The sequence below is a fragment of the Cyprinodon variegatus genome, unplaced genomic scaffold, assembly GCF_000732505.1.
Source record: "Cyprinodon variegatus isolate N-32 unplaced genomic scaffold, C_variegatus-1.0 Scaffold287, whole genome shotgun sequence".
In the NCBI taxonomy this organism is placed as follows: domain Eukaryota; kingdom Metazoa; phylum Chordata; class Actinopteri; order Cyprinodontiformes; family Cyprinodontidae; genus Cyprinodon; species Cyprinodon variegatus.
Window position 1 is genome coordinate 560,727 of NW_015150740.1, and position 10,970 is coordinate 571,696.

Here is a 10,970-nt window from a genome sequence, read left to right on the forward strand (position 1 = left end):
AAAATTAGAATAGATGAAATTCAAATGTTCTCATTAAACAACATTTAAATCCTGTACTTGCTTATAGGCTGTTTTGAGTTGCTGTTTTGTTTTTACATGCTTTTCAGCCTACCTGACATAATTTGTCTAAATATATATTGAAACACCTCAGAAACTTCAGTCAGAAAATAAAATGTAAAGCTGTTCACGGGAGAGCCTCTGTACAATGTAAACTTTTATACGGTATGAAAAAGTATTATGTTCAACTGCCTATCATGGCTTTTGCTTTTTGTGCTAACCGGTAATAAAATCCCATAAAGAAGAAGAAGAACGTTTTTTACTTTCACAGGAAATAGGAACACACGACAAATACAACAGAATAAATATGATGGGACTAGTAGTCAATTTTGTTTGGGTTGTGGCAAATAACAAGATTAAGGGAAATGAAATGGCAGACAGGATGGCTAAGGAGAGTACAAATAAGGTAAGGATAGATATTAATGTTAGTTTTAGTATAACAGAAAAAAGGGTATAATTAAACAAAAAACAAAAGAGAGGTGGCAAAAGTTATGGGAAGAAGAAAAGAAAGGAAGGTGGTTCAATAAAATACAAAAGAGAATTGGACAAATGAGAAGAACAGAAAGGAACACAAAAGATAATTATTACACGACTTAGAATTGGACACACAGGATTGAATAGGTCATTATTTTTTTATTAGGAAAACATCAGAGGGGAAATGTGACTGTGGGGAAGATGGGACAGTGGAACATGTAGCAAATATTTGATTCAGAGAAACAAGTTAATTAGGAAACTTAGTAATATGAAATGTTGATTTACTGCAAAAGGAATCAGGAAGCAGAGGATATTACATTATATTTGAGTTTTTGAAACAGATTAAATTGTATAACAGGATATAGTTTTTTGCCATGTGGTCCAGGTCCACACTCCTTACCAGTTGGTGGCGGTAATGCTGACGTAACGTTTTTTTGCCAACCGCCATAAATAATTTCAAGAAGAAGAACACACGACGCGTACGTAAGGTACGTGAAGGCATCACGGCGCAGGATTCTCCTTCTACGTCAGCGACGCAGGGTGGTTCATGAATGGGGCTCTGAAGTGGGAGGGCCCGTCATCTGACTTTAGCAGACAGGAGGAGGAAAAAAGTGGGTGTTGTTGTGTTTTGCAGCGATGCTCCTTCATGACTGTTTCTAAACAGACGAGCAGCTGTTTGTGTTTGCGCATTGGAGCGGAGTGATCTTCCCCCAGAAGGACCAGAACCTTCCGGCTGAGAGGAGCAGGCCAGCGGCCACAGCAGCAGCGGGACCAAAGGGAGTCAGAGTCGTGTCGTGGAGCCATGGGGTTTCGCAAGAAAAACAAGAGCCCGCCGGTGTTGAGCCACGAGTTTGTGATCCAGAATCACGCCGACATGGTTTCCTGTTTGGCCATGATCATCCTCCTCGGCCTAATGTTTGAGGTACTCGGTGTGTGATGCAGCTGTTAGCCGCTGCTAGCTGCCGTTAGCTCACATGACAGCTTTACTCCAGAGGCAGCGGGGAGTCAGCGTTATGTTCCCTTCCCTTCTCATGTGTCTCTGACTGCCAGATACGATATGCAGGAGGCACCATCTGCTGACTCAGCCTTTGTAGCCAAGCGTTGCCCTGCAGGCTGATCAACAAGCTGATCTGTTGGCTGCAGCTCGATCTAAACCTGAGCAGTACTTCGCTTTGAATGAAACCAACTAGCTTCTTTTACTAACCTGCTCCCACCCCACATCTAGCTTCAGACCTCTTTGATCCCTTTCTATGCTCATGATAAATGACTTTTTACTTTTAGCTTTAATAGCTATATCATCTGCAGCCCACACATACTGGTCCAACCAGATGTTTTTCAATTTGTCATAGAGAAGCCCCCCCCCCACCCTTAAAGGCATCTCCTGGGAATCTCATGATCTTAAATATAATTGTCTTTAAATTCATGCTTTTTCATGGTTGCTTAGATCAAGTACATGAAATTGCAGTTTTTCCATTTTAAATAAACTGAATAGAACACTTTTATTCTATCACAGTCATGTACAATATAACCCAAGTTCTTGGTAAGCTCAGATCCTTTGAACATTTTATGCTCTTTCCTGTGTCCTAATTCCTCAAAACCTCATATCTTAAAGCCACTTTTTTTTTTTTTAAGGATCTAATTTCTTTTTTTCTGCAGATGAGAAAAGCGAGCCAGTAAACCTTTACCAGTACGACCCTAAAGATGTGGCCACTGTGTTTTTCTACCTGCTTTAAATTCATGCTTTTTCATGGTTGCTTAGATCAAGTACATGAAATTGCAGTTTTTCCATTTTAAATAAGCTGAGTAGGACACTTTTATTCTATTAACTTCATCTGCATTTAATGTTTACACCAAGGTAAAGGGGATCATTTTTGATATCTGGATATTCTTTCATAGGGATCTTCCCTACTTTGATTGCTCAGAGCTGTCTAAATAATGTTGCTGTCGTTAACTCACATGACAGCTTTACTCCATATATCCTGGAGTTGCTTTTTGTATCTCTGCTTCCGTCTCCTTGAACCCCAGTCGGCCTCGACAGATGGCCGCTCACACTGAGCCTGGTCCTGCTTGAGGTTTCTTCCTGTTAAAAGGGAGTTTTTCCTCTCCACTGTCGCTACAAGTATGCTTGGTGTGAGGGATTGCCTTTGAGGCAATGAGTCAATGCAATCAGTTGGTTTGCCTTAGATAAAAAACTTTGATTCAATCTGACTGGATGATCTGGTTGAATTGTCTCTGTAAGGTGCCTTGAGATGAAATGTATTGTGGAATGGCGCTATATAAAACTGAATTCAAGGGAATAAAGGATGGGAAAAATATTTTTTTAAATAAATGTTTAATTACTTTACACATCAAACTTCCTTCTATATATGAACAAAGAAATAAAAAACAACAGTATATCCCATAATGAATGAGTGAGGAGAAGGTCATCCTTTTTAGGTAGGGGGTTGTTTTGTTGTTTTCTCCACTGCACAATGTGAAACTAGTTACTTAAACTGGCTTTTTTAGATATTGGAAAATTACTGGATTATTTCTGGGAGGGTCTAAAATAAATGTAATAGTATTGATTGAGTGATCTCCAAATCTTTAAACAAAATAGTTTTTCTTTTATTATTCTTGCTAGGGCAGAAGCAATAAATTGGGTTACTAGATTATTGAAATAATTGGAGGGAAACACCTAAAATAGGTCTGAAACGATTAATGGGATTAATTGTGATTAATTGAGTATTTAAATAATTTTTTAACTAATTCAGGAGTCAATTAATCATTCACTGAGTAAAGAAACTATAAAACATCCCTTTGTTTTATATCCACTTAGAGCGGTACCTATAACAAAATTGTGAAAAATATACATAAATATTATGCATTTAAGATAAAAAAAAAAAAAAAACATTTTCACCTGTCAATATGCCCTATACAGAACTGGAAAAATTTTAGTTTCCCCTGGTTTAATTCTTTATAAAATCTTCTTTAAGGTACCTATCTGATTATTTATTGATTAATCGGAAGAAAAAAAAAAAAAGATCAACAGATTAATCGATTATCAAAATAATTGTTAGTTGCAGCCCTAATTCTGGCCACCCAGGTGGATTTTTTTTTTTTTAACTTTGCTCTTAATCAATGTTGCTGTAGTTAGATTATCTTGCTGCTTGTCTCTCCCCCTCTATCATACCCCTTTCCTGCCTACTGTCTGAAAAATGAGCCACTAGTGCTGCCAAAACAAAACAAAAAAAACCCAATATGTTTGTAATCAAGGAGCATGCAACACAGGCATCACTTAGCGCTTAAAAAAAAAAAAGGGAAATTCAATGACTACGTTTTGATTTATTTTCTCTCCAGGTTACAGCAAAGTTTGCCATCATGTTCATCACAGTCCAGTACAATGTAACCCAAGTTCTTGGTAAGCTCAGATCATTTGCACATTTTATGCTCTTTTCTGTGTCCTAATTCCTCAAAACCTCATATCTTAAAGCCATTTTTTTAAGGATCTCTTTTTCTTTTCTGCAGATGAGAAAAGCGAGCCAGTAAACCTTTACCAGTACGGCCCTAAAGATGTGGCCACTGTGTTTTTCTACCTGCTCATAGCGGTCATCCTTCACGCCTTGATTCAGGAATATATTCTCGATGTGAGTAAAGTTTTATCCCCTTTTTCTCTCTAATAATACATTAAGGAATATAATCCTAAGGAAAGAGCTTTCTATCTTTATAGGTACCTGCTTCTGCAGATTCTTTTTTCTTTCTTTTAAAACAAAGATTCCTCCTCCAATCCATCAGCTGTGTGAAAGAATTTTTCCATTCCAATGTGTTTGCACTCATGCAAACACATTGGAATGGAAATAAGCAGAAATAATAAACACTTCTGTTTTTGCACAAAGAAATAGAAAGCTGAGATTTTTTTTTGTTTGTTTTGCATGTTATGTTTTAAAAAAAGACTGCAGTAAGATTTCATTAATAGATCCAGTAGCCACCCATCATTTAAAGGGAAAGACTGCCATTTTACAATGATATGTAACTGTGTTTGTGTGATGTTCTTTTAAAAAGAGAAACTTTTTAAGCTAAATAGTTTCTTCCTTTACAGCATTGGTCTTCTATTACAAGTGTATTTGTTTGAAAAAAATTGGTGAAATAACTGCTCTTTTTAACGAGATCATCTTTGCTAGCTCTTAGGTAGATGCTTCATTAGTTTCCCCTGAGCCTTTCCAACAGTGATGCCTCTATTTCCTCAGGATGCCTCTATTCAGCAGGATACATGCTGACGTCTCAAGAGCTCAGCCCACAGCTCCATGACCAAGCACTTGGTCTTGTTGTGTTTACCTTCTGTTTGTTCCCGTTTCAGAAAATTAACAGGAGGTTGCACCTGTCGAAAACCAAACACAGCAAGTTTAACGAGTCGGGGCAGCTGGCAGCGTTCTACCTGCTCTCCTTTATCTGGGGCTGCAGCATCCTGACGGCGGTACGAGGTTTAGGATTCACTATAAAAAACGCTGCCCACACTCCACAAGGCTTTATCTTTATGGGCTTCTTACTTTTTCTTTTCTCCTCTACAACAGGAGGAATTTGCAACAAATCCAACTTTCTTATGGGAGGATTACCCACACACCAACATGGTGTAAGTAAAGCTGCCTTTGTGTTGCTGTACAGTTTAGGGTCACAATGATGTTGAATCTCTGCAGGTTATTGAATTTCTCTGAAGACAAAGCCCAATTTTTTATTTAAGTTCTTTGGAGTTCGTTTATATTTTTGCCACTTGCAAAGTAAGCTTATTTTCATAGCTCAGCTTTGGAGCAGTATTTAATAAACCAGATTTGGATTCTCTATTCTGACTCAAATGAGGCCCAACGTGTCAAGCAGTGATTACTGGTTTCACCAAAAGGACGTCTTGCATTCTTAATGTCTTAAATGCGACACAGGTTGAACTAATCATGAGCTGACTATGCAGTCGATCAGAGTTTATTGAAAAAGCATGGTGGAACGCGAAGCTGGATAGCGGGCCATTGTTGATCCATTAAATACTTTAATTCTCGCCCTTTTTATCAAATACATTTAAGAAACATATCCAAATTAAATGCGACATTTAACCAGTGTATATTTAGACATTTTAGATAATCATTAGCCTATTAGAGTTGGACTTGGAAACTTAGACAACTTTTATTTTCATTTTGTATACACAGTGTATACTAAACAAAATTGTTTTGTAGTCTTTGGATGAAACTAAAAGCTGATTTAAGATTTTTTTTTTAAGTTTAGTTTGAATCTGGATATTTTAGTCATAGTTTTACTCCAATTAACTGTTTTAATAAAGAATTAGTGAAGATTTTTGTCAGCAAGGATCTTGCTTTGACAAACTTTGGTATTGGTTGAAATTATCCCCTTTCTCTCCATATCTTACTCTTTCAGTAGTAACAGATTTTCTGGAGATAATCTATGCAGATACATGTCAGGGAGGGCAAATGGGTAATGTGGAGTTCTCCCTCATCAAGGACCTATGAAGGTGTCATGGCCACCTCTGATAGTTGCATCAGTGTGAGAGTGTCTTTTATGAGCTAAGGCAAAGTTGTTTTCACAAAGCGAAAAGAGAAAATATTCAGATGTTTTGTTTATCCGGCCCTCGCCGTCTTACACTCATCCAGAACTGGATGGTGTGAGCAGTAGAGACTCACAGATTTCCCTCCTCCAGCACCTCTGGGGGTCAATTGAGAGACACAGTCCCTCCTGTCCTGGTCCATCTTCAGTGGGACGTGCATGAAACTCTCAGCCCGGAGGACCTCTCCTCTGACCTGAAGAGGGCAAATCACCTTTTATTTGGTGGAGGACCATGACCTTCGACTTAATGGAGCTGATCTCCTCCATATATATAGTAAAACATTATTTTATTACCTGAAATTAATTTAATAAAATGTAGGATGTTGTCATTTTTGATGACACCATGAATTTGGGCCAAATAATGGTGCTAAAACCATTTCAGTCACCAACAGCGCCCCCTGGTGTTCGATTCAACAAAAAAAAAGGCAGAAACTAATTAAATTTTTTTGAAACACCCTCTGCATTTTGATGCATTTTACTTAGTAGTATCATAATGACTGAAATGCATGAAATACAAAAACTATGATGGGATTTTTTTCAATAACTGCCTTAACTTTCCTCTCTTTAGTTTTCAGGTCAAATTCTTCTACATTTGCCAAATTGCCTACTGGCTCCATGCTCTTCCCGAGCTCTACTTTCAAAAAGTGCGAAAGGTAATTTAGCTTTTTATTTATTCATTTATTTTAACCGTATTGCATAATATAAATTTATTTAAAGGTAGCTGTTTTGCTTGCAGAGTTTCTTTTCTGTCAAAAGTTCTGGTTTAAAAGTTAGAAACCAATTGAGCAAGAGAGAATAAACTATAACACGTATTTAATTAACTTGAGATGTTATCTAGTGTAACGTGGGTACAGGAAAAGCATGTAAATACCCAGATTAAGCATAGGTTGTAGTTTGAACTCAGATGTTTAAAAAGTTATAGAGCTATCAATTTAAAACCTTTATAGTTTCACTTTTGGCTACTATAAAAAAGACTTTGAAATGGAAGGAAAATTGTGTCTTTTGTATTGTGCAAACTAAAATAAAAAGATGTGGCATTCATTTTTTTAGCTAGTTTTTCAGCTTTATTCTTAAATTAAGTCCTTTGCATCCATTTCCTTTAGAAACCATCTTGGTAATAGAGTCCAGCTGTATGTGTGATCTAATCTCTATGAATATAACTGTTCAGTGAAGACCTCTTTTTGCAAGAGCGGCATAAAGAAAGTTATTGAATTTCCATTTTCTGTTTGCTACAAGTCATGTGGAAGGAGGTATTCTGGTCAGACGAACTTCTACCATCCATTTGAAACACGATCTATAGTTGAAAACCAATACTGAAGTTCAGTACAGCCTTCACAGGGTGTAACACGGTGGTGGCTGCATCATGCTACATGATGCTTGCAAAACACTTGAATGTGGCTTGTTTTAACCAGCAAATTAGTCACAGTCTAAAGCTAAGCCCAATTTTACAAGCTGATGTTTTGATTTATTCTATTGTGCAAAAAAAGAAAATCATTACTGAGACTTTTCCATAGTTTGAAAGAGTATTGACCCAGGCGATGAGGTCTGTGGTGCTGAATACAATGCAAGGTTTACTGCATCTATCTGTTAATAAAGAAAAATGTTAGGATTAATGACCTTTCCAGGACATTGGATCACATGAAGGTTGCTGATCCAGTCTGGCTTCAGTTTTAAGTGCAGCTTCTAACTGTACGTTTTTACATATCTATCTTCTATATATATAAGTACAGAGATTTGAAACAGTTCTGTCTGAATAGATTAGCTAGAATCTCCAGGACTCAGTGATTAGGTGATCTTTATTAGATGCGGGTGTCACAGTCTCACATCACAGCCTCAAAGCTCAACATACTTTTTTCACTTATGGAAATAAAATACTTAAACCAGTTACAAAAACAAAGAGCGAAAACACTCCAACTAAAATGTGTTTTATTTGCTGATCACTGCTTTTTTTAACCTACTGTTAATAAAACCTAATCCTATTTATTCATTCTTCTTTCCACAGGAGGACATCCCTCGCCAGCTTTATTACATTTGCCTTTATGTTGTCCACATCACTGGTGCCTACGTCTTAAAGTGAGTCTGACTGATCATTTGTCTTATATTCACAAGAAGAAGATCTGTGGTTTAAAACAAAAACACGGCTGATCGCTCATCATTGTTCAGACAGTTTAAAACTTTTAGTCATTAGAGCTCAACGTAGTTAATGTTCCCAAACTCTCTGATTAATACTGCTCATAGAGGTTACATTCCAGTGCATTTGGTCTGTCCATCCATATATCTTTTCACACCTTTTTTTTTTTCCAATCATCCTTTTATGCATTTGTTTTTTTATTTCATTTAATGATTCATCCTATTGAAAAACCATCTGTTCATTCATTCATCCATCCAGCTATTAAGTCAACTTCCAGCTCTGTCTATCCATCCGTCTCCCGCTTTGTATCTCCATGTATCATTTATCTGTCCGCCCATCATCTATTTGTCCTTGTTTAGTTTATTCATCTGTTTTTTCTGCCAATCCATCAATCTTTTCTTTAGTCTATCTGTTCATATGTCTATCGATCTATTTGATCTTTGGTTTGACCATCTTACCATCCACCCTATCTCCTTCCTTTCGTTTTTACACATTGTGTTTTTAAAGCCAAACTTCAATAACGGGGATCTGTTGTAAATTTCTATTGAACTTTTTTTGTCCATATCCTACAAGTGGATAAGAAATGGGCCAATAAATTAGCGTAGGTCAGAAAAGTGTTGTGTTTTTTTTTGTGGGTTTGTTTTTCCAACCTTCATGAGATACTTCCCCGCCATCTTTGTGTTCTGCCTGTTTAGTCTCCACCGACTGGGCCTAGTGCTGCTGGTCCCTCATTACCTGGTCGAGCTTCTGTTCCACGCTTCACGCCTCTTCTACTTCAGTGATGAAAACAAGCAAAAAGGGTATTTTGTTTTGTTCTCTTTAGTATTTCGGTTCAGGGGTTAATGCTATTCCCACAGCCAGAGTTATCTAATGGTACCGCTTATTGTTTGTGCAGATTCACTTTATGGGCGCTACTTTTTGTCATTGCTCGCCTCCTTACCCTCACACTGTCAGTGCTGACATTCGGTTTTGGCCTGCCCCGTACGGAGAACCATGGTTTTTCCCTGGCAGAAGGCAACTTTAATGTGCTCACCATAAGGTATGCCCAATAAAAACCTCTGAATGTTTGTGTTTTGCTTAGAAAAATGTAACCTTAACCTCAGTAAACTGTATCTTATCCACCTAGAATGACTTGTCTCGCAGCCATCTGTCTGACGCAGGCCTGGATGATGTGGAAGTTCATTAATTTCCAGTTAAAAAAATGGAGAGAGCACAGCCAGAACCAAGCGTCAAAGAAGAAGACAGTTAGCCCAAAGAGCAAGCCTCATAAAAGAGAAAATTCAAGGGGTGAGTTTGCACAGATGCAGGGGTTTCTGCTTCCTGTATTTCATCAATCTTCTTAAAAACTGCTATAATTACTGTCTTTTCTCAACCATTTCCTACTAGGAGGCGCTGTTAATGGAGTCGTCAAGTCTGACGATAAAATGTCACCACGAGCAAGAAAAGTCAAAGCTTCATAAAGTTGGACAAGCTTGGAGATGAGAAACCAGTTTCTTACACAAGACAATTATACACTACAGGTGGTTACAGGCTGCCAGAACCTTTTGATTGTTCTCATAACTATTTAAGGTGGATTCCTTACATTGTTTGTCTGCCTTTGCACTGCAGTAACCATGTGCTATTTCTTTTTAGAGCTGCTTTTGATGGGTGTTTTTAAAATCCTGTTTCAGAAAATGATCTTTCTTTGTGTGATAGAAAGCCATGAGTTGCATGCGGTAATGTCGGTGGCCTGGTTGCAGATGTCGTGTGGAGCAGGTTTCTAACTCTGTCCTTATCTACCTGAATTTTAAAAACAAACTCAAACTGAACACAGCAGCTTAATGTGTCCATGTAGAATATTTGATCAAATTCACCAAAATGAAACACTATTAACTATAACACCTCATAAATTAAGCTAATTAATTTGAACCGTTGTGCTTAAAACATTTAGTTATCAGGTGTTTTTTTTTATGGCTCTCTATATTTTTTTGAATCTTGGAAACAAATACTTTAAAATTCTACTATTGTGTAATACATGTTTTTAACAGTCAGACAGGACTTTATTTTACCTTCCCATTCCCCTTCTCATTTAACTAATTTAAGAGATCAGGGTTTTGCTTTAGTTTAGGATTCCACTAATTAAACCAACTGAGCTTTACAAAATCGTTTATCTTAATCTGATTTCTGATTAACTTTTAAACACAAGGAAAAAGCTGGGGTCAGGGGAAGCAGTTCAGATACTTACGGGGAAAGTAACTGACAGGATAGTCTGTCACCCTTCACCTTGACTGTGACCATTTACAAAGGGCTTCCCTCCTTTGTAGTTTTACATATCAGTTGTGCAGACATGGGGAGGCCTAATTCAGGCAGAGGAACCTCAGTATGGCAGTGACAGTAAGTTGGCCAGTCTTGCAAACTGTGGATTTGTCAAGACAATCATCATTTATTAATGTGAAATTTGTCTTGTTTGGGTTCTAAACTCTTATGTGACCTTAGCTCACTTAGCAGAGAAGTGTCTTCCTTCTTAAGCTCCTAGATGGGAACATAAGCAATCAATGGATGACAGTATCCAGGGAACTTTACCAAACAAGAGACATGTTTTTCATGCAGCAAAATTGAAAAAATACTAAATTGTTCCCAACCCATCAAAACAATCAAACGAACATCGCCAACATGCAAACAAAACTATGGACAGTACTCCCTTTGGTACTTATTAAATCTTCTTACATTTCCTCCAACAGCACACTGT

The 10,970-nt window shown here is 37.5% G+C and overlaps 1 protein-coding gene across 1 annotated transcript; it reads left to right on the plus strand.

Annotated features, from left to right (window-relative positions):
* The first annotated feature begins 1,068 nt into the window (after positions 1-1,068).
* Positions 1,069-10,964, plus strand: LOC107090253 (translocating chain-associated membrane protein 1-like 1). The gene is made up of 11 exons (XM_015383533.1): positions 1,069-1,453; positions 3,868-3,928; positions 4,036-4,154; positions 4,865-4,981; positions 5,079-5,137; positions 6,680-6,764; positions 8,114-8,184; positions 8,938-9,042; positions 9,138-9,281; positions 9,369-9,529; positions 9,629-10,964. Exons 1-11 carry the CDS (start codon positions 1,334-1,336, stop codon positions 9,700-9,702), a joined length of 1,116 nt encoding a protein of 371 aa, XP_015239019.1. The 5' UTR covers positions 1,069-1,333; the 3' UTR covers positions 9,703-10,964.
* Positions 10,965-10,970: the final 6 nt, after the last annotated feature.